This window comes from Carlito syrichta, unplaced genomic scaffold (genome assembly GCF_000164805.1).
Source record: "Carlito syrichta isolate Samal-C Ts95f unplaced genomic scaffold, Tarsius_syrichta-2.0.1 Scaffold302587, whole genome shotgun sequence".
Taxonomy (NCBI): domain Eukaryota; kingdom Metazoa; phylum Chordata; class Mammalia; order Primates; family Tarsiidae; genus Carlito; species Carlito syrichta.
The window spans coordinates 398,567-423,507 of NW_007246683.1; the positions used below are offsets into that span (position 1 = coordinate 398,567).

A 24,941-nucleotide genomic window follows, 5' to 3' on the forward strand; every position below is an offset into this window, starting at 1 on the left:
ACAGAACCATGATTTAAAGAGGACTTACTGTCTTTTCTTTTGAAATTGATGCCATGTTATTTTTGTTTAGTCTACGTAATTATTACATGGCAATAATGAAATCACTTTTGGCATACTCTGTAAGTAGCAGAAAAGTTTTAAGGTATTGTATTTTTAGCACAAAAGTAAACAATTCAAACAACTCTGAAGTTAGGACTATTCCAGGGACACTAAAGAAATAAGGTATACAAATTTATGTTTACTCCTAGGGAGGGAGTGGAGAGGTCTGGGAGTGGTGTGACAACCAGGAGACTAGCTGAAAAGAGTAAGACTCTACCAGGATTCCAAAAAGAATGCATTATAACTCTATGTCAGTAATACTACGTTAATTTCATTTTTTTGTTGTTGTTTTTTTGAGTTGGAGTCTCACTCTGTCGCCCAGACTGGAGTGCAGTGGCCGCTCCCAGCCACCACAGCCTCGACCTGCTGGGCTCCAGTGATCCTTCCGCCTCAGCCTTCCAAGTAGATGGAATTACAAGCATTTGCTACCACGCCTGGCTGATTTTTTGATTTATTGTAAAGATGAGGTCTCACTGCCCAGGTGGGTCTCGAACCCGCGGGCTCAGGCAATCCACTCACCTCAGCCTCCCAAAGGCGTGGGATTACAGGTTGAGCCACCCAGGCTGGCTACTACATTAATTTCAAGGTGATGTAGCAATACACATTTTTGATGTTGATAATGTTAATTATAGGCAGTTTTATTAAAAGAAACACAATCAAACAATACTAAAAAATACTTTTCAGAAAAATCCAAGTAACAATTAGAAATAAAAGCAGTTAAGAACTGATTAAATTATATGAATTTATACCCATAATAATTCTTCTGCTTTTTTCTAATGTTCAGATAAATATAGAATTTTTTAAAAATTAATAAATATATGGATTATTTTAAATTTGCTTTATAATATACATTTTATTTTTTGAGATTCTCAAATTTTTAATGGTCAATAGCTTCTGGTACAGTTAAACAATATACTTAAAGACCCCCCATCAAGCACATCCAGACTCCCTCAGTAGTGTTTGCTTCCATCAGCATTCCACAGCCCAGTCAGACTTCCACAGTTTCAGACCCCTTCTTGGGTTATGGAAATCCACATCTTAGTGTAATGAGCTGAAAAAACCCTTGGTACCCCCGTGATCTGTGTTATGTTTTAAAAATAACAAATATTAAACCAAATACCTTCCCAGGTTCTGCTGCCTCACAGAGCAAAAAATGTCACCGTGGCCACCTGAATATTCTGTTGTCTCTTGTAGGCTGGGTGGTTTTGCTTCTCTCCCCGTTCTACTGAAATCTTACGGCATAGAGTGCGTAAATCTTCTTTACACAGTACCCAAGGGCAGCCATGGTTATCGTGTTGTTCAGTCTCTTTCTGTGCAGGTTGTCCTTCTGGACCAGCACCACTGGGGTGGAGGAGGTGAGTGTGCACAGAGGGAGGCGGGACAGTTTATAGGAATTGTACTCCACTTGATACTTGCAGCAAGATTCAGACTGCCAGGAGATTCCGTAGAGGGTGCAGCAGACCAGGCTTAGCATGCCAGCGGGCAGTGAGATGTAGTGGGAATAATCTCAAGGGTAGCGCCAACAGGGTGAAGAGGCAAGCAGTGCCCGCCATGGCGACCGTCTTATGTAGGCGACTGCCCACAGTGATCCAGCGAGCCATCTCATCGCTGATGTGGGTGGTCTCAATCACAATGTACTTGTACTGGGCTTCCAGTGCCTGCTCCAGCTCGGACTCAAACTGGTCTTGGGCATTCTCCCCATTGTAGATCTCATGCACCATGTAGCAGTCTGTGGCCGACAAGCTCACCCTTGGGTACTGCCACCTCTGCTGCCCGGGCCAGACGCCACCTTACCCAAGTGGTCATCTTGGAGACCATATTTACCATTTTATATAATAAAAAGAATAGGCCGGGCTCAGTGGTTTAGCCGTAGTCCCAGCTCCTTGGGAGGCCAAAGCGATTGGATTGCCTGAGTCCGCAGGTTCGAGACCAGCCGGGGCAACTTGGCGAGACCTCGTCTCTACAATTAAAAAAAAAATTAGCGACGCATGGTACAGCGAGCCTATCCTTGGAAGACTGAGACGGAAGGATCGCTGGAGCCCAGGAGTCGATGCTGGGTTGACCATGAGTGTGCCACAGCACTCCAGCCTGGGTGACAGAGTGAGACTCCAACTCTAAATAAATAAATAGAATAAAATGGATAATTTTATTTTTGAAAATAATTTTTTATTTACTATTTTTATTTTTTATTTCAATGTACAGTAAAATTTACGCCTTTGATGTTCGGTTGTACACCATCTCCACGCTCAAGATACATAAGAGTTCAAACACCCCAAGGCTCTCCTTTCCCCTTGTACATCGGCCTTTGTCCATCTTCCATGCCCTGGCAGTGTGTTCCATTTTCTAGTTATTTAGTGTGCCATTTCCAGAATATCATATAAATGGAATCATACAGTATGCACCATTTGAGTCTGGCTTTCAACTGGCATAATGCATTTGTGATTCAGCCGTGTTGTTATGTATACATAATTTATTCCTTTTGTTGCTGAGTTGTGTTTCATTGTATGTACATACCGGAGTTTGTCCATTCACCTGCTAAAGAGCATTTATCCTTCTTTTAAAAACTGTTTTGGTTATTCTAGATCCTTTGCATTTTAAATATAAAATTTAAAATTAAGCCGGGCTCGGTGGCTCAGCCTGTAATCCCACGCCTTTGGGAGGCTGAGGTGAGTGGATTGCCTGAGCCCACGGGTTCGAGACCCGCCTGGGCAGGCGAGACCTCATCTCTACAATAAAATCAAAAAATTAGCCGGGCGTGGTAGTGCGTGCCTGTAATTCCGGCTACTCGGAAGGCTGAGGCGGAAGGATCGCTGGAGCCCAGCAGGTCGAGGCTGAGGCTGCGGTGGCTGGGAGCGGCCACTGCCCTCCAGTCTGGGCGACAGAGTGAGACTCCAACTCAAAAAAAAAAGGATTTAAAATTGGTCTATCAAGGGGCAACCTATTCTGGTTCCCTTCCACTGTGGGAACTTTTCTGTTCTCTCAATAAATCCTGCTGTCTCACTTAAAAAAAAAAAAAAAATTGGCCTATAATTTCTATGAAAAAACAGCCTTTTGGGATTTTGATTGGGATTGTGTTGCTGTGTATCAATTTTGGGATAGTAGATGTCGCCAGTGTTAAATCTTTAAGTCTGTGACATAAAATAGCTTTCCATTTATTTAGATCTTCTTTAATTTCTCTCAGGAGTGTTTTATAGTTTTTAGCATATTAGTTTTATACCAAGTATTGTTTAATTTGTTACTGAGTATTTCATCTTTTGGTGATATTGTGAATGGACTTATTTTCATAATTTAATTTTTGAATTTTTTCCTGGCACATAGAAATACAATTGATTTTCTAATACTGATTTTGTACCCAGCAACCTTGTTAAACTTGTTTATTAATTCTAATGGTTTTGTGGATCCTTTAATTAATATTTTCCACTAAAGAGCATCTTGGCTGTAAATAAAATAAATTTTACTTTTTCTTTTCCATTCCCGATGCTTTTGTTAGGTTGTTGCCTGTGACATTTGCTACAACCTCCCAGCACATTGGTGCCTTTTTTCCTGATCTGAAGAGGAAAGCACTATCTGCTACCCTTAAATATAGTCTCAGCTCAGGGTATTTTTTTAGGTACACCTTGAAGGAGTTACCTTTTAATCCTGCTTGGTTGAGAGTGTTTATCATGACATGATTTTAAATTTTGTGAAATGCTTTTTCTGCATCTGTTGAGATGATCATGTGGTTTCTGTGCTTTTTCAGTGAACATGTATATTATTACATTGATTGGTTTTTTAGGTGTTAAACCAGTCTTATATTCCTGGCATTGGTCCTACTCGTTCATGATGTATGGTCATTTTTGTATGTTGCTTCTAGCTTTTGTTTGATAATACTTTGCTAAGGATTTTTGCATTTATATTTATGAGGGATATTGATCTGTAGACTTCTTATGATGTTTTTGTTTAGTATCAGGGTAAAGCTGGCCTCTTAGAATGAGTTGGGAAGTTTTTCTTCCTGTTTTCTGAGAGAATTTGTAAAGAATTGGTAGTACTTCTTTAAATATTTCATAAAGTTTAAGTATTTAATAGAATAGAAAAGCTATCTGGCTTGGTTTTTTTCTTGTAGGAAGAGTTGAAATTACTAATTAATTTTTTTTACTTCTGTTACATCTATTTATATTTTTACTGAATTCCCGAATTAGGTTTAATAATTTGTCTTTCTAGATATATGTTCATTTTATAAGTTGCTAATTTGTTGGAATAAATTTGTTCATGGTATTCCCTTATAGACCTTTTCATTTCTGTAAAGTTAACAGTAATGTCCCATCTTTTGTTCCCAATTTTGGTAATTTGTGTCATTTTTCTCATATATATATATATATATATATATATATAAAATTTTGGTCAGTCTAGCTAAAGGTTTGTCAATTTTTTTTACCTTTCTAAAGAACCAACTTCTGTTTTTGTTTAATTTTTCTGTTGTTTTTCTGATTTCTATTTCATTGATATCTGCTTTATTTTTTATTATTTCCTTTCTTCTACTTATTTTGGGTTTAGTTTTCACTTCTTTTTTTCCCTTCTAAAAGTAGAAGCTTAGGAAATGAGTTTGAGAACTTTCTTTCCTAGTGTAGGCATTTAAAGTTTTGAATCTCCTACTAACCACTTCCTTGGCTGCATTCCATAAATTTTGATAACTTGTGTTGATTGTTTTCATTTGGGCAAAAAATATTCTAGTTTTCCTTGTGATTTCTTTTACTATTGTGGGTTATTTAAATGTATACTGTTTAGTTTCCAAGTATTTGAGTATTTCCCAGATTTTGTTCTGTTGTTGATTTCTAATTTAATTTCCTTTTGGTGAAAGGACATGCTTTGCATGACTTCAATCCTTTTAAATATAAGACTTCTGTAATGGTCCTAGCATATGGCTGTTCTGGAGAATGTATCATGTGCACTTGAAAAGAAGGTATACTCTGCTGTAGTGTTCTTAAATGTCAAGTTAGGTCAATTTGTTTGAGATACTGATCAAAATCCTGAGTACCATACCCCAAATGTTGAAATCTCGATATTGAAATCTCTAAAGTCTAAAACCCCCAATGTCTAAAATCTCCAAAATCAAAATCTTAAAAGATTAACAAATGTTGAAGTCTTGAACATTGAATTCTGGGGAAGGAATTAGTGCCCCTTGCTTGTACACAGGATAGTTGCATCATGTTAGTTGCATCACATTAGATGGAACTATTGCCTTGTTGCTGCCTTTATTTGAAAATTAAGTATGATTTCAAGAGATGTGTATGGGTGCAAGTTGACAAGGGGTAGTCTTGTGGACTTGAATGGATTAAGGAATACCTAGAAACCTGGTAAAGTAATATTTGGGGTGTTTCTGTAAGGGTGTTTCCAGAGATTAGTGTGTCAGTCTGAGTAAAGTAGGTAGGAAACATCTGCCCTCAGCCTTGGCAGGCACCATCGTATAGGCCAGGGTCCCAGAGAGAACAAATACAGAAAGTCTTTCTCTGAGAGCTGGGACAGATTTTTCTTCTGCTGCTTTGGACATTAGAACTCTAGGCTTGACTCCAGAATTTACACCAGCAGCTCCCCAAGTGCTGAGACTTCTGATCTCCGACTGAGAGTTACACCATTGGCATGCCTGGTTCCAAGGTCTTCAGACTTGTACTGAGCCAAGCTCTCAGCATCACAGGGTTTCCAGCTCACATACAGCCTGTCATGGGACTTCTTAGCCACCCTAAAAAAGTTTTTAGTTCCCCTAAAAAAAATTCTCCTTTCCTATATCTATCTGTACACATATCCTACTGTTCTATCTCTCTGGGAAACCCTAATACAGATTTGGTATTGAGGAAGACAAATATTCCTTCTTACTGTATTTCTTCCAATACAATGGAAGATATCATGAAATTGTTGTCTTGCAGAAAGGCTGTGTAAGTATATGAGGCTACTTAAATAATGATAAAATATAAAACTTTAACAGCTAATTATTACTGGTGCCATAAAAGCAGACAGTCATTTAATTGCTGTGATCAAATAATAACTAACTTAGCAATGGACAGCATATCTTACAAAATTTGTAGACCACAACCACCTTCCAAATACAAGTGCAGACTGTTTCAAAGATCACAGAAGAGGAAACTTAGCTGAAAAATACAAGAGATGTCCTGCCAAAACGATCAGTGGTATATGACGTCTGCCCCTTCACACATAGCACCAACTCGCTGTGCTGTGTATTCATCTTCACATCATTTCTATTACTGGAGATATAAACTGTGTAAGGACATAGAGAGTTCTAATGTATTTTGTGCATTTTGAAAATAAATTTGACTCCACCAAAATGTCTTATCACAACATTGGCTCTGTGTATAAGCATTGTGAGTGTACGTAAAAATGTTGAAACTTCCTCAGTAAGTAAAGCAGTGTCTCTTTTGTACATCTGCATTTGTGAAAGATAAAATTCTCAAGATCTTGTCTCTTTGGATGATTACATTTTCATTGGTAACCCTTTGCAGTTTTTGATTGATCTTGTCAGAAGACTTAGGTTGTTCATCACAGTATTTCAGATGACCACAGTTAAAACTCGGTGCACACAATTACTAACCATAGTAATATATACTTATACATTTCTCTTTTTGACATATTTCTTTATGATATGGTTTGTTGGCTCATAACTGTTATACTCTGTGACTGTTGTTAGTATATCTGAGTGTTGATGCTTGCAAAAAGATGTATATTATTATTGCCTGTTTTATTGTATAAAATGGCCTGTGAAATGTTATGTTTTTATGTTTCTCAAATAAATCCCCTTTTTAAAATGTAAATATTCTTTTTTTTTTTTTTTTTTTTTTGAGTTAGAGTCTTACTCCATCGCCCAGGCTGGAGTGCAATGGCATGCTCATTGCCACCCCAGCATTGACCTGTTGGGCTCTGGCGATCCTTCTGCCTCAGCCTTCCAAGTAGCTGGAACTACAGGTGCGCACTACCATGCCCGGCTAATTTTTTTTTTTTTTTTTAATTGTAGTGACGAGGTCTCGCCAAGTTGCCCAGGCTGGTCTCAAACCTGCAGGCTCAAGCAGTCCACTCACCTCGGCCTCCCAAAGTGCTGGGATTACAGGCTGAGCCACCGAGCCCAGCAATAATCTTTTTAAAAGAATTTTTTAAAACTATTTTTTCCAAAATTGCATCTTGGGGATTTTAGTCTTTCAAGATTTTAATATTCATATGGGATTTTAGACTTTGTGGATTCCAATCTTTTGGGATTTCAACAATAGGGATTATGATATTCAGGATTGTCTTTTGGAATTATGGCCCAAACTCTTTTGGTTGATTGGATAATTTAAGTCTTCTATATGCTTGCTGATTTTCTGTCCAGTTGTTCTGTAAGTTACTGATAATGGTAAATTGAAATCGTCATCTATCATTGTTAAAATGTCTACTTCTCCTTTCAGTTCTGTCAGTTTTTTGCTTTATGTAATTTTGGACTCTCTTGTTAGGTGTGAATGAATTTATAATTGTCATATCTTTCTAAACTATTATCCATTTTACCATTATGAAATATTCCTCCTTGTCTCATATGGTATTTCTTATCTTAATGTCTTTTTTATATGAATATAGTCTCCCTTATGGTTATTATTTGGATGATATATTTTTCATGCTTTTACTTTCAACCTATTTGTGCCTTTGAATCTAAAATGTTTCTCATAGATGGCATATTGGTGTTTTTTTTTTTTAATGTAGTCTGACATACTCTTCAATTTTAATGTGTTGTTTAGTCACATTAAATATTCACTATTTATAGTTCACTTTTTGTTTGGGTTTTTTTTGAGTCAGAGTCTCACTCTGTCACCCAGACTGAGTGTGCAGTGGCACACTCATGGCTACACCAGCCTCGACCTGCTGGGCTCTGGCGATCCTTACACCTCAGCCTTCCAAGTAGCTGGAACTACAAGCATGTGCCACCAGACCCAGCTAAATTTCTTTATTTATTGTAAAAATGTGGTCTCACCAGTTTATCCAAGCTGGTTTCAGACCCCAGGGCTCAGACCTAGTCTGTTCACATTTAATATAATTATTGATATGGTTGTCTTTACATCAGCCAATTTGCCATTTGTATTCTGGATATCTCGTATGTTTCTGTTCTTCTGAACTTCCTTTGTTGCCTTTTTTATGTCAAAATTTTTGTGCACAATTTCAATTACTATGTTGACTTTTTTACTGTATATTTTTTAGTTATCTTCTTTCTTGTTCCCTGAACATGGTGAGTGAATTTCTTATTGATTTCAAGATTTTGTATTTATCTTTGTCTTTCACAGTTTGATATGATGTGTAAAGGTATGATCTCTTTGTGTTTTTCTTACTTGGTCTTTACTGAGTTTCTTGAATCTTTATATCAATATTTTTAATCAAAATTTAAGCTTATAATCACAAAGTATTGATCCATTTTACAATACATTAGCGCAAAACAAATTTAAAATGAAAGACAATTGCAGACCTTAGTAATTCTTGCAGCCATGTCAAAATACTTCTTTGCACATTTAACTATATTTGAGATAGTATTTAAAATAATTTATTTTGCTTGCTTCCTTGTGCATTTTTATGGATTTTTTTCTATTACCTTTAGGTTGTTTATAGATAACGCAGTTCAGAAATATTGATAAAATTTTAATTGTTTTTTTCTATAAATTTTTAGCATAGGCATCAGCATACTGGAGTTTAATAGTCTAGAAGTGTAAAACTGTCTTTTCTATTTCATCATTTTTCATATTCAACCAAGCCTGTCTCATGCTTTTATTAAAATATCTCTGGAATTTGCCTTCAAATTCTATCACACTGCCTCTGTTCTAGTCAAATGTCTACTCGTTTTCTCATCCTACGATCTCTTTCCATATCATTGCTTTCTGCATATTTGTCAGTCTTACTTTCAGAAGAGTACATTCATCCTCAAGAATCTGCATTTCAATAGCCGGGCTCAGTGGCTCAGCCTGTAATTCTGCGCCTTTGGGAGGCTGAGGTGAGTGGATTGCCTGAGCCCGCGGGTTCGAGACCCGCCTGGGCAGTGAGACCTCATCTCTACAATAAATAAAAAAAAATCAGCCGGGTGTGGTAGCGCATGCCTGTAATTCCGGCTACCTGGAAGCCTGAGGCGGTAGGATCGCCGGAGCCCAGCAGGTCCAGGCTGCGGTGGCCGGGAGCGGCCACTGCACTGCAGTCTGGGTGACAGAGTGAGACTCCAACTCAAAAAAAAAAAAGAATCTGCATTTCTCACTATAGTACATCCAACTTCTTTACCCAGTATTCATTGCCATCCTTGTCTCCACCAAGTCCTCTATATTGCATTTATTTTCTGTTCTTCTTTCATTGGTGTCTTTGGCACTTGTTTGGCCCCAAATTGCCCACTGTGCTTGCTATATTTAGTTTCTTACTTCCTTGCCTTTCCTCATGCTTTTAACCCCGCCCCCATGCCCTGCTGGGAATGCTGTATCCATTTTCCTTTTGCCCTATTCAAATCCCCATCTCCAATACATTTTGGAAGAGCTTCTCCAAGCCTTCATTTAACTCTTCTTCTCTGAGCTCCTGACATACACTGTCTATTGTATGTGATGTGATTCTCAATGACCGAGGCTTTGTCTCATTCTTCTCTTGGCACCCGGCCCCATGGTATGTAAGGGATTGGTTGCTCTTCTGTTCCTCTTCACTCCTGTAATAATTTTGTGAAGTTAGATCAGAAGGTTTATTGTTTATTTTTCTTTTTTCTTTGTGTTTCTTTTTATTCACTTCTAAAACATGGTGATTCTTCCCCCAATTCCCTCATCCCCACACACTCCAAATCAGAAACAGTTTTGTTTTGTGAAATTAAGACAGATGAACTTAGCTAGATGGAATACCGTGCCAATGGAGCCATAAGTGAAATTGACTCGCATGTGTACTGGCTAAGTTCAAATAGAACAACACTCCCATTCAGAGTCGCAAGTTGAGACTAAATCCTGCCTACGCATCTTCAAATGTATATTTTATTCAGGGAAATTGAACAATAAAGTATAAACTTCCTAGCACAAATTTGTAATTATTAGAAAATTAACTGGAAGTTATGTATTTTTGCAATTGTATTACTTTTTTAAAGTAAAATATATAAAAGTGCTTCTCATACTTTATTAACAGGGGTACCTGCATGATCAATGTTTGTATACCAAACCCTGAATTGTACCCTACATCTTTACAATAAAAATTAAAAAAAAAAAAAGTCTATAGCAAAGACCAGCAATTTTTTTCTATAAATGGCCAGATAGTAAATATCTTTAGGCTTTGCAGGCAATATATGGTCGCTGTCACTTGTTCTTTGTTTTTATTGTTGTTTACCAGTCTTTAAAATGTAAAAACCTTGTTTACCACTCTTTAAAACTGTAAAAACCAGTTTTAGTTTGCAGGCGGTTCAAAAGCAGGCCATGGGCTAGATTTGGCCTGTGAGCCATGGTTTGCTACCACCTGGTCTATAGTAATAGGAAAAGCTAATCTGCTTAATTGAGCATCCAAGAGGGCAAAAGACTTTATTATCTTCTATATGGATAATAGAGAAGACGTCCTATGACTAATCCAGGTCCTGAACAAACTAGAATGTGCACAGAGAGATACTGTCCAATGGTAGAGTGTGGAAAACCTTAAACCTAAGAGGATTAGGGAAGGGCAAGAGGTAGCATCATAGTCTCCAACATGTAAGTATCTGTGATGTTGAAGAAGTAGACCTGTCCTGCACAATGCTTGCTGTAGAGTCTTGAGTGGAGTGTGCTGTCCTGGAAAAGAGTAAAAATGTCCTTATTCTACAATGGTGATTTCCTCTGAGAAGGACTAAGATTCTTGTAAAGAACTTCCTAATCTTCACTCAAGACTTAATGATTTGATGTATGAAAAGGACATAATTGCACTCACCATGAAACAAATGAAATATCTGTAGAATATGTATACTTTGGGTTTTAAAAAAGCCACATGGTTGAACAGTATTTAGAAACATTAGATAATAGTAATTTCATCTCATTATTATAATCTTTATTATTAAAATTTCCAAAAGATATCCTACTTTTTACTCCAGAAATCTTCTCTTTAGTTCATGTGAACAAATTATACTTATTTGAATGCTGTAAATGTATGTCTCCTTTTTTCTACTTAAATGAACAGTAAAATCACACAAGTAGCAAAAACCAGGTACCTTGAAGTAACTGTCATTCTTCTTTTCTTACCCTAACAACAACTTCATTTCATCAAGAAGCAGAAGCCAAAAGTACACACTTCTGGTTCAGATTCACCACTTTGTGTATCTCCTTTCTCCCTGCCAGCCCTTTTCTTCATTTAAGAAATTCTGGCAAGCTAATTTAAAGACATCTATATAGGTTGCATTATTTGCACACTAGCCCTAAATGCTGGGAAATAGTCACAGCTACTGATTTTGTTTGGTTGAACTGTTGCGGTATTGATTCATTTATTTAATTTATTTAAGTTCATCAGGATGCGATTTATCTCAATTTTGATTTTGGTTGTAGAAGTTGGCGATTTGAAGGAGCTGCAGACACTAGACATTTCTACCAATCGTTTGCTAACTTTACCCGAGAGGCTTCACCTGTGCCTTTCTCTGCAGTACCTCACTGTGGACCGAAATCGTTTATGGTATGTGCCGCGCCATCTCTGCCAGCTGCCCAGCCTCAATGAGCTCTCCATGGCTGGAAACCGTCTTGCATTTTTGCCACTTGGTAAGTGATCATGTTTATATAGTAAAATAAAACAGGCAAAGAATAAGATGGAAAGCCTCTGTTTCTTTGACAAGGGCCAATTCGTTTAGTTTCCTTCTTTCTATTGATCTTGAAGATTGCTTCTCTAAATCTGTTTTTGCAGTGAACAAAGCATCTATTCACAGTTAGCAAATGAAATTTACCTCAGCTAGAGATTTCATATTTTAAAAAAAGAAATCTGTGCAAAAAATTTATTTAGGGACAAAATGTATGAGATAACTAACTCTGAGAAAGGAATTAAAGAGTGTGTGTATGTGTGTAAGTGTAACTATAAATTTGACAAAAGGTACCGAGCAATATGGAAGATCACCTACTAGTACAAATATATTTGCTTAGGTGTTGATTTCTACCTAGACAAATTGATACAAAGTATTCAAATAACCAGATAACCGGACTACAAAACATTGAAGACTAAAATTGACTGAAATGCCTGCTGAGCTAGAAATGCCACCTTGGCTAATAAATATTATCCACTATAGATTTCTGTAGCTGGTCCATGTTGACATATCATATGTCAAAAAAACATAGGCCTTTAATTAAACAGTACGTTTATTTCACAGAGACCTGAATAATTTTGTTAACTTTTTTAAAAAACAAAAGTACCATTTAAAAAAATTATATGAAATCCCATAGAATCCTAAACTGTCACAATAAGCATCATATGATTTCACTCATAAAAGCATTTTTATAATGAATAATTTATCTCTGAGGGCAATGAAGTAAATAATTTACTAGTCCCTGAAAGGGAATATTTTCCGATATAATAGAGTGCACATATTATTTTTCAATTTAAAATCTCTTAAAGAAAACTTTAAAATACTGGATGCATTAAAATCAATTCAAGAATAATAAATAGTCATCAAATTAAAAGAGATTACCTTTCTGTAAATATAATTAAATGCCATACTTATACAATGAGCAACATAAAATAAAACCATTTCAGAAGCAAGCTACATTTCTAAGAAATTAGAGCTTTCTTTCAAGTGAGAAAAATATCAAATATAAATAGATGTTTTAAAATGTACCTGCCACACCCACGGGTTATAGAACAATTATGGTGGACAAGCTTCAAATTCCAAATACAGAGATCTGGGTTCCAGACTGGTTCTACCACTTCACAGTTTGTGACCTAGAGTAAGTTACCAGGACATCTCTGATCTTCATAAATTTTCTCATCTGTAAACCAGAATTAATAATATTTATCCTGCTTCCTTTAGAGTTATTTTGAAGTTAAATATAATAGTTTATGTATAAGAATTATAACACACTCTACAAATGTCCTTGACTCTCACATGAGAAGATACACTTTGAGGATTACCATATCTGACTTTTAAAAAATGTTTACCCTCGAACCGGTTGTAATAGTGAGGGTCTGTAGTCCCAGCTGCTTGGGAGGCTGGGTGGGAGGACTGCTTAAGCCCAGGAGTTTGAGGCTGCGGCGTGCTGTGATTGTGCCACTGCACTCTAGCTTGGGCAACATAGTAAGACCCTGTCTTTGAAAAATATGTCACTCTCATATTTAAGACTCACCCCCACCCCCAGTTACTGCCCAAGCCTATATTTACTACCTCCTAAAGGAAATGTGACCTATGGCAGTGCTGACTCCCTGCCAAGTGATTGTCAGAATGGTGCAGGCAATGCTGGTAATTCGTGAAGGAAGGTAAGGGGAGCGAGAAGGCGGGAAAAGATATGATGTTTGATTTGTGTAAAATGCAATTTGCCAGCATAGTAACAGACTTCAGGGGAAAGCTGCAAGCTCCATTATATGCATTTAACTTATTTGGCTTGACTTGTAGGTGTTACTAGAAGCAGGTTTAGCTTGCTAAGTATGGGGTTTCCTATGCTAGTATTCACAGTATTATTTTTATTATTATCATTATTATTATAGACTATATATGTAAGAAAGAATGTTTCTATGTGCAATAACAGTATTATGTACACTACAAGGACTATTTGTAAGATAATAGCTATCATTTATCAAGCACCGACTCTTTGGCCAGGTATTCTATTTAATCACTGTACAGATGTTCTCTAATTTAATTATTACAAAATCTTATGACAAAATCTATTATTAAAATAGCTTACAGATGAATAAATTGAGACTCATAGAAGTTAAGTAACTTGCCCAGAATCACAGCTAGTAAGAGGCAGAATTGAGTTTCAGACTGTCTGATTCTGAACTCCACATTCTTTCCACATTGACATGCTGTCTCCATACTTCAGACATGCTCTCTCTACAAGGGACCTCCATGTGGAAATAAGGCTGAATCATATTGAATATGTCTAGTTGTCATGTAGCATGTCCAGTGTCATATTTGGTTTTGCCATTTTGGACTGAGTACCACTTGTGGACACTCTCATTGACTTTGTCCTGTTTATCTCTCTATTTGCTTAGCAAGATATGCCTGCTGGAGGCTGGTGTTTTCTCTTACCTACCCACTCTCTACATCAACCAGGTGCTCCCAATTGCTGGTTTCCACCCGGCCTGCCTTCAACAGCTCCTACAGTAACAGAAGTCTTATAAAAGACTAAGCTAGGTCTGTCCTGGTGCTGGTCACTCTTCTTACTTTGCTGTGTCCTTCAACTTCAGCAGAGCTCTTGCTTCCTTAATTTTGAAGTTGTACTCCTAACAACTTGGTTTTTCTTGTCTTAATTCTTCCATTACATACTCTTTATCTCAACTCTAACCATCCACACAACTACTGGCTCCATGTAACCTGCCGGAGTCTGGTCTACAGCCTGCTCTCTGATACCCAGATGTACTCTTATCAGAATGCCACCTGGTTATAGAGCCCGGGCTCTACCTAGAATCCCATATACACTTGAATAACTTTTGTCCCTGCTGCCAGTTTCCTTCACCTTGCCGGCTCTCCATGCCTCATTGTACCTCCTCAGCCCTGGCTGCTCGTTCCCCTAGTCATTTGCCACTCTTTTGTACCTTTGTTTTAGCAGTGACACAGCTGAGCATGTGCCGAGGTGACAGTGGTGTTGTGAGAAGCCATTCCCATGGGAACCTGATCACTGTCATGTAAAGGGTCCTGGGGAGCGACACTGTGTCCCATGCTCAATGCTTGTGGCATCAGAGGACCTGACTTTCAGGGACTGGTACAAGGTGATGGAAATACTTGTTGGGTGGAGAATTAAGTGCTGCACCTGGCCTGGCTGCTCCTCTGCCTTGGCACCCTCAGTAATTTACAGGGGCATCTTCTGCATGCACTGTGCTAAATGCTGATATGGCTAAGGAGGTGAGCATCTCTTGTTGAGTACTCAGTATTCAGTGGTGAGTAGAACTATTGCAGGGTGCCCTTTGTCTCTCGGTTTCTTGTCACCCCAAAGCCTTGCTTCTGTATTGGGAGCAATTTTCTTTCGTGAACTTGTGAATGTGGTGACAAAGAGCATTAGAGGCAAAAGGGTTTGCACTGTGCTCTGAGGAGGTTGCCTCATGGCAGCTGAGGTGCACAACTCCCAAGCCTGGGGCTATGGACTGCCTAGGATATGGAAGCAGCTTCCACACCCCCCGGGCACCATCTTGGCTCACAAGGCTCACAGCCCTGACAGGACATAGGCCTGTGAACAGGTTTTACTTTGCTGTAGAAAAATCCAGGCAAGAGGATGATGATGAAGATTGTCCAGTTAAAAAAAGAAAAAGAAAAGCAGTCTACCTGAAGCCATACTCTGCCCTGGGCTAAAACTGGATTCTTTGAGAACCGCAGGAATAAAAGGTCAGAGAGCAGATACAAGCACTGGTGACCTTTCTACATTTGGTGTGTTGGATGTTCTTTGTAAAGAAATGGATGAGAGCTAGAGAGCTGCAGGGTGAGGGCAGCCAAGGAAGGCTTCAGGAGACTGAGGCAGGATGTCTGTGAAGAGAAGAAACTGAAGCTGACTGAAATACTAGCCATCTCCTCCGTTTTGTCTTTTTGGTTTTGGGGATAATTTTTGCCAACATGAAGACAGATTTGGGAATGAAATTCATTAAAGTCTTTAGGAAGAATTAAGTTTGCTTTTGAAAACATTCCATGAACTCTTTTTGATAAACCAAAGCCATCCTCTCTGGGAGAGAGTCAAATGAAGCATGCAGCTGCTGGCACTGCCTTTCCATAGAGAACCAAACTGTTCTAGAAACTGAGCAAATAGGGACGCCTCTTTATAATAGTTTAGAGACATTCAGCACACACATACATACATACATAGACCTCCTACATTTCCAAATATTAGAAGGCTCCCATGTTCAACCTTGATTCTACAAGCCTAATACCAGAACTTGAAAGTTACATGAAATGAATACTATAATCTCCCTGCCTGTGATAGGAGGTGGGAAACTTATTTCAGGGAACCATGTACTAAATTCAACTTCTTGAATTGAGAGAAGTTTGACTTCGGAGAAAACCAGTTTTTATGGGACTTTTTAAAGGAATGTCAGAGTGTAGCCTCTTCAGGAGGCACCAGCAGAAGCCATATGTAAGGATGACTTAAGTTACTTGTAATATTGTATAACCCATTACATTTTTTGAGTATGTCTTCTTGTTTTTTTTTTTTTTTTGAGTTGGAGTCTCACTCTGTCGCCCAGACTGGAGGGCAGTGGCCGGGAGCGTAGCCACTGCAGCCTCGACCTGCTGGGCTCCAGTGATTGCTCCGCCTCAGCCTTTCAAGTAGCTGGAACTACAGGCATGCACTACCATGCCCAGCTAATTTTTGATTTATTGTAGAGATGAGGTCTCGCCAAGTTTCCCAGGTGGGTCTCGAACCCTCAGGCTCAGTCAATCCACTCACTTTGACCTTCCAAAGCACTGGGATTACAGGCTGAGCCACCGAGCCCGGTCGAGTATGGCTTCTTAAGTCACTTGTAATACTGTCAAAACCATTAAGGCTCTTTGAGAATGTTCTTCTTAAGATTAAGAGATTCATCCAAAAAAGGATGTTCCTATTATTACTGTACCATGACAATTGAGTGACAGAAGAGTCTACGGGCAGAAACTTTGTTCACAGTGGTGACCGTCAGCAAGGCGAAGGGGGAAAGCGGTCATTTGAGTCTGGAACCTAGTTCTATGAAATTTAATAGAGGCCCTGAAACTTGAATATTTGTTGTTGATTCAATATATCTCTGTTAACTAAATAACTCACCTCTTAACTTCTGAAAGTGGCCACACTTCTGAAAGGAAAATAGGGAAGGGGTTTTTTTCCTCAGACATTTTTACTATGTGCTCCTGGTTTCCCTTGCATAATAAATAAGCCCAGTTATCCAGGCATGATTATAACTTATTTAATGTTGCACAACAGATACAAGGATTGTGAGGTTGCCCATGTACAAACTGCCTGTGGAAGAGCATGCTATAGTTAGCCCCCAGGAAGTGCTGTGTCAGCTAGATGCAATGCCAGTAGATTCTGTAGTTTAGGAAAACAAAAACTATATCCATGTTATTAGCAGATAGAATTTTTAAAAATTGAATGTTAATCTAGAAAGCAGTGAATGAATTTTTAACCATCATTTGGCACGTGACATTGTGAGTAACCTGTTTATAAACTACCATCTAGTAAGCACAAAAGTTAGCACACAGTGGCTTCCCACTAATGAGAAATTACTTGGTTTTCTTCACCAGTCCCAGAGTTGGTTCTTAGAGAATCTAGTAGTAAAAGATTTATTTTATCTGGAAGAGTTTTTCTGTGTGTTAAAGACTACAAAATGAAGTTGCATTTAAAAAATATTAACGATAAATAGATTTTTAAAAATAAACGTGCCTGCTGCACTAACCCACAGATTATAGAACTGGCTTACAAATCCACAGATCCAGGTTCTAGCCTGTTCTCACCACTGTTACAGATCATATACATTTATTCCCCTTGATAAGGTTATAAAACTGGACTGTGTGTAGTAACTCAGGGCTGTAATTCCAATGCTTTGGGAGCCCAAGGTGGGAGGATCACTTGAGGCCAAGAGTTCAAGACTAGCCTAGGCAACATGGTAAGAACTGTCTCTACTAAAAATTAGAAATTAGCCTGGCATAGTGACATGCACCTATAGTCCCACCTTCTTGGGAGGCTGTGGCAGGAGAATTGTTTGAGCCCAGGAGTTTGAGGTCACAGTTAGCTATGATCACACAATGCACCCTACCTCAGGCAACAGAGTAAGATCTTCTCTCAATACAAAACAAAAAAAACCTTGTCTATTATCACATAAGAGGAGAATGCTCCAGTTTTTTATAGTAGTAGTACTTGTTTTTCTTTGTAAGAATTGGATACCTTGTGTAGAAAAATAAAATCATTTATGGCAAGTAGTGGGGCAGTTTTAGAAACTAGTTCCCATGCCTTTCCAAAACACATGCTGAAACCCCTTTTCTTGTTGTAAATGGCATGTAAAAGGCATCAATCTGTTAATTTTAGTTGTTTTTTTCTATTGCCTCTTGTTCCTACTTTCTCTATATTTGTGTACAAAGTCAGGAAAATTCTTACGGTGTACTGTTTTTTAAATAAAGGATTTAGGCCCACATAGTGTAACTATTTAAACTTCAAACCAGTATTGAAACCAGATGGAAACAGTTAATAATTTTTAAATCTCAGAGATGAGTGTAGACTATACTGTATATGTATAAATGTATTTGCTGTGCAGTTTGAGGAGCTGCCTTGACATAATTATTTAATAGGACTAATTTGCAGTTTGTGACCTTAAGTAAGTTTCAGTTCTAAGAAGTTCCTTCTAGTTCAGACAAAAAGTCCCAGAAGTTGGGGTTAAGCCTGTATTTGAGTAGAAGGTATGATAACTGCTTTCCAAGGGGCACCCAAACGTGTGACTAAAATTGTGTTCTGTAGGAATTGTTGGGCACGTCTCTAATCAAGGGCATAATGAAAAAGGAGAAAAGAAAGTCTTAAAAAATTCAAAGATTAGCAGTAGGAAGAAATGCAGGAGAAGGTTGTTGGAAGATGGTGGCCAAACCAGTCGGCCTATTTGAGTCCTGGTGTGAGTGAGTGAGTGTATGGAAAATTTTGTGCACATGCTGGTGAGTGAGTGGGTGTGTGAGTGGCTGACTGAGTGAGGGCTAGGGAACTAGTGAGCAGGGCTCTCCTGGTGCAGTGGCTGGTGCCACAGCTGCTGGGACTGGATCCTAGCAATTCCCAGGATGAAGAAGCTGAGCACCATTTTTTAAAAAATCAACAAACGCTTCCTGGGAAGAAAATGCTGAGAGAGACTAAGTGGGGGCTTATGAGCAAGTGGCCAGGCCCCTGGTGCCACAGCTGGTGCTGCAGCTTCTCTGCTTGGTCCCTGGCTCTTCCCAGGTCGCAGAAGCCGAGCACCATTTTTTAAAAAAATGGGCAAAAGTTTTCTAGTGAAGAAGTGGCAGGGAGAGACCATCGCCACAGCTCTGCCTCACCATTGCAGCAGGAGAGACTGCTGGCTCCAAGTTTTGCCTCACCACTTCAGCATCTGCCAGGGAACTGGCAGCAGGGGTTGTGGAGAGAGTCCAGAGGCAGAGTCTCATGGAAGAGGACAAGAGAGGCACCTGCCCACCAGCATCTTGAAGCCAGGCCAGGAAAGTGCTCTGACTTGCTCACCACAGAGCAACAGACTCAATCTCTGTGATTGGCAGATCAACTATTCAGGGATTTATCATGACCCAGAGGGAATATCCTGAAAGCACAAACTTCAGAGGGACCTGACAAGTGCTGGGTTCCAGGCACCCCAACTCCTACCCTGATCCAGCCACGGGAAAAAGGATATGGCCCGAAAAGGACAAGGAAGGACTCCAAAGAGATCAGTGTTGAGTCTGGGGCTGGTCCAAACCCTCTACTCCTGCAATCCTCTGAACGCCAGACCCACACAGCTGGGCCATGATTGAGAGGGACAAACCCAGGCACAGCCTGGACGTCAGTTGCAAGAGGAGAACACCATTCCAGGATAGGCCTGGCTGGGGCACCCCCTGCGAGTACATACCTGGGGAAAAGACAATCCCGCACCTCCTCACCAGAGGAGATCTCCCTGACTATACCAGTGTGGGAGGGGAGGACTGCAGTCCCACCCACCTCCAATGCCACTCCTTCTTCCCTACTTTGGACATTGAGGAGAGAGTGAAAGAGGTGGCTCTGCAGAAGAGACCTGATTAGAGAAACAATTACAGAACCTGCTACAAGAGGGCAGGGTTTTTTTTTAATTTTTAAAAATGTTTTTTGCTGTTCATCTATTTTTAAAAATATTTTTCCTTTGTGCATGTATGTTTATGTGAGGGTTTGATCTGCATCCCCCAAAATTTTTTTTCTTTTTCTATTTCTTTCTTCTTTTATTTGTCATTTGTCATTTTCTGATTATGTGTGAATGTGAATGATTGAGTGTTCATCTTTCAATTTTATTGTTGTTGTTGGTTTGTATTTGCTCTTTTGTTCTTCTGGGGTTTTTTATTTTCATTTTTTATAGTTTAAGGTGTGTGTCAATATATGTGTGAGGGTTTGATCTGAATTCCTTTTTTTTTCCCTGATCTTTTTGTTTTTTTTCTCTATTCACTTTATGCTAGGCATGTGTGTGTGTGTTTAGTTTTCTTGGGTTTTTTTGTTGTTGTTTGCTTTGTTTCATTTTGTTGTTATTCTAGTTTGTTGGAGGGGGGTGTATATGTCTTTGTGTGTGTGTTTTCAATTGTTTTTTGCATTATTTCTGCTTTGCATCATCATATAGAGTGGTGGTGGGGAGTGGGTCTCAGGGAACACATGCCACAATGCCACAATAAGTGAACATTGTAATTTGCAAGTAGTTTCTGCATCTTAGTACCCCATGCCCTACTTTAACTATAAGAGACTGCAAACCTTCCCATCTACCATTCTATTTCAAAATACAATAAATCCAGAGCCTGGATCAGGGAAGAATAGAGGGCTGAGCAAACATCAGAAGGGATAGCCTCTCTCACTGACACTGAATAACAGAACAAGAGATCTGTCACAAATAAGGAAAAACCAAAGGAAGACCACAGGCAGTTTCAAGCGTACCAAAGAGAAAACTTCTGAAAAATCAGACCTTGGTGCCCAAACAATGGAAGTCACCAATGACAGCCCCAGAATATGACAGGGATTAGGGAATGGATGAAAAGAGTGAATAAGACTCAAGAAATACAAGATGCAACACTGAAAGAACAGGTAACAGAGATTTTGGAAATAAAAAATTTCATCCAGGAAATAAATAACAAGATGATAAGCATGGAAAGCAGAATTAATCTAGTTGATGAAAGAATCTCAGAACTTGAAGATCAGAACATGGAACTAACCCAATCTGTAAAAAACATAGAAAGAAGACTCAGAAAGAAAGAACAAAGCCTACAAGAGATGTGTGATTATATCAAGAGGTCAAATCTATACCTGATTGGTGTCCCAGAAGAAGAAAGGGAAATGGAGAACAACTTGGAGCAAGTATTCCAGGAGGTAATCCAAGAAAACTTTTCCCATCTCACCAGAGATGTGACTAGCCAAACACAAGAGATACAGAGAACTCCCACAAGACACCAAATGAGAAGACCAACCCCTAGACACATAGTAATTTGCCTACACAAAGTAGGCACAAAAGAAAAACTCCTAAAGGCAGCAAGAGAGAAAGGTCAGACTACCTACCAGGGAAAAATAATCAGAATAGCAGCAGACCTATCAGCAGAAACACTACAAGCAAGAAGGGACTGGACCCCCGTATTCAAAATCCTCAAAGATAAACAATTCCAACCAAGAATTTGCTGTCCAGCCAAGCTCAACTTTATCAGTGATGGAGAATTAAAATCCTTCCCAGATATCCAATCCCTAAGAGATTATGCAGCTTCCAGACCAGCTCTACAGGAGACACTTAAAAAGGTTTTAAGGACAGAAGAAAGAAAAAAAAGAATGACCACACACTTCCCAAGAGAACAGCAGAGCACAGAATCAACAGAGAATACAGTGCAACAAGAAACTTGAAAACACACACACATCAACCCCAAAGCCAAAAGAAAACAAGCAAAGAAAAACCTTTATAAGAAGCTCATGACAGGGATAAACAATCACATTTCAGAAATCAGCCTGAATGGGAGTGGATAAAATGCACCCCTGAAAAGATAAAGAATGTCAAACTAGATAAGAAACCATGACCCAATTATTTGCTGCATCCAGAAGGCTCATCACTACAAGGGACGCACACAGACTCAAAGTTAAAGGATGGAAAACGAGTTTCCAGGCAAATGGATCACAAAAGAAGGCAGAAGTTGCAATCTTAATATCAGACAAAACAACTTTTAGGTGATCAAAAATTTAAAAAGCTATCAAAAATTTTAAAAGATGCAAAAGGACACTACATAATAATAAAAGGTTCAATCTGTCAACAAGAAATATCCATCCTAAACATATATGCACCCAACACAGGAGCACCAGCATTTATAAAGCAACTACTAAGTAAACTAAAAAAGATATTGACTCTAACACTATTGTAGCAGGGGACTTGAATACCCACTAACAGCCCTAGATAGAACATTAAGGCAAAAAATCAACAAGGAGATCCAGAACCTCAGCTTGACTCTCGACCAAATGGACTAATAGATACCTACAGATTATTCCACCCAACAACCACAGAATATACATTCTATTCATCACTACATAGAATGTACTCCAAGATCGATCACATCCTTGGCCATCAATCAAGCATAAACAAATTCCATAAGGTTGAACTCTTGCCGTATACATTCTCAGACCACAGTGGAATAAAAATAAATTTCAAACAGCATGATGGACACTAAACAGCATGATGTTGAACAACTGCTGGGTCAACACTGAAATCAAAGCAGAAGTTAAAAGATTCCTAGAAACAAATGAAAATGAAGAAACATCTTACCAAACCTCTGGGATGCCATGAAAACAGTTCAAAGAGGGGAATTTTTATCTCTATGAGCACACATCAAGAAAACAGAAAGATCACAAGTGGAGAGCCTAACAGATCACCTACAGGAGCTGGAAAGAAAACATCACCAAAACCCCAACGTTAGTAGAAGAATCCAAGTCAACAAAATAAGAGCACAAATATGGGATATAGAGGACAAAAATATCAACAAAACAAAAAGCTGGTTCTTTACAAGAATTAACAAGATTGATAGACCTTTGTCAGAATGACCAAGAAAAAGAGAGAAAAAGCTCAAATAAACAATCAGAAATACAAAAGTTCAAATCACAACTCACTCCGAAGAAACACAAAAGATTATCAGAGAGTACTGTGTACACCTATATGGAAACAAACTTGATAACCTAAATGAAATGGAGGATTTTCTGACATCACACAACCTCCCCAGGTTGAAATAAGAAGACATTGAGAACTAAATAGACAAATAACAACCCAGGAAATTGACTCTATCATACGAAAACTGCCTACAAAAAAAAAAGCCCTGGACCAGATGACTTTCTAGCAGAATTCTACAAAACATACAAGGAGGAGCTGACACCAATCCTATTGAAAGTATTCCAGGCAATTGAGAAAGATGGAATTCTTCCCAAACCATTTTACAAAGCTAACATCACACTGATACCCAAACCAGGTAAAGATCCAACAAAAAAAGAGAACTGCAGATCAATATCCCTTATGAACATAGATGCAAAAATCTTCAACAAGATTCTAGCAAATTGGATGCAAAAACACATCTCAAAAATCATCCACCATAGCCAAGTAGGCTTCATCCCCAGGACGCAAGGCCAGTTCAACATTCGCAAGACCATAAATGTAATTAAAGACAACAGCAGATGTAAAAACAAGAACCGTGTGATTATATCATTAAATGCAGAAAAAACTTTTGATAAAATCCAGCATCCCTTCTTGATAAAAACCCTCAAACACCTAGGTATAGAAGGAACATACCTCAAAATAGTAAATGCCGTTTATGATAAGCCCACAGCTAACATATTGCTAAATGAACAGAAACTAGAAACATTTCCCCAGAAAACTGGAACAGGACAAGGCTCCCCACTGTCACCCCTCTTGTTCAACATTGTGTTGGAAGTCCTAACTCAGGCAATTAGACAAGAAAAGGAAATCAGGGGTATCCAAATAGGAAAAGAGGAAGTCAAGTTATCCCTCTTTGCTGATGATATGATCCTATACCTTGAAAATCCAAGAGAATCTGTCAAAAACCTGCTTGCACTGATAAAGGACTTTGGCAAGGTCTCAGGTACAAAATAAATGTGCAAAAGAGTTGCATTCCTATACACCAACAACAAGCAGCCAGAGACCTAAATTAAAAGCACAATCCCCTTCACAATAGCTACACACACACACACACACACACACACACACACACACACACACACACACACACACATGAAATACCTCGTCATCTTCCTAACCAGAGAAGTGAAAGAATTTTACAAGGAGAACTATAAAACACTGCCCAAAGAAATCCAAGAAGACACAAAGAAATGGAAAAATATTCCATGCTCATGGATAGGAAGAATCAACATTGTTAAAATGTCCATCGTACCCAAGGCAATCTACAGATTCAATGCAATACCCATTAATTACCAGCATCATTCTGGAAATGACAATACAGAAATTCATATGGAAACATAAACAACCATGAATAGCCAAAACAATCCTTAGCAAAAGAAACAAAGCAGAGGGTATCACACTTCCAGACTTCAAGCTTTACTATAAAGCTTGTAATCAAAACAGCCTGGCATCAAAACAAGGACAGACATATAGACCAATGGAATAGGATAGAGATTCCAGAAGCAAAGCCTCAATTTCTCAACCAACTCATCTTTGACAGAGCCTCCAGCAACAACCACTGAGGAGAGGAGAACCTATTCAATAAATGGTGCTGGGAAAACTGGTTGATCACATACAGATCGAAACAGGACCCCTACCTATCACCATACACAAAAATTAACTCTAAATGGATCAAAGACCTAAACATAAAACCTCAAACTATAAGAATCTTAGAAAACTCAGGAGACACCCTTATGGAAATTGGAACTGGCAAACAATTCCTATTTAGAACCCTAAATGCCCATACCTTAAGAAATAAGATAAAGTGAGACCTCATCAAACTGATGAGCTTCTGCAAAGCAAAAGAAACCATCAAGAGAGCAGGGAGACAGCCCACAGAATGGGAA

General features: G+C 38.7%; 1 protein-coding gene and 1 pseudogene across 4 annotated transcripts in view; one reads left to right on the forward strand and one right to left on the reverse strand.

The window, feature by feature from the left end:
• The window catches only part of LRRC28 (leucine rich repeat containing 28), a 139,828-nt gene that overhangs the window by 68,458 nt on the left and 46,429 nt on the right, over positions 1-24,941 (forward strand). For 3 of the 4 annotated variants that reach the window (XM_021711798.1, XM_021711799.1, XM_008056974.2), the window contains exon 5: positions 11,610-11,816. The exons of the other annotated variant lie outside the window; for it this stretch is intronic. In XM_021711798.1, coding sequence (XP_021567473.1) covers positions 11,610-11,816 — 207 coding nt within the window. The remainder of the gene's footprint in view (positions 1-11,609; positions 11,817-24,941) is intronic. 4 annotated transcript variants of the gene reach the window in all.
• LOC103259295 lies at positions 1,322-9,012 on the reverse strand (annotated as a pseudogene).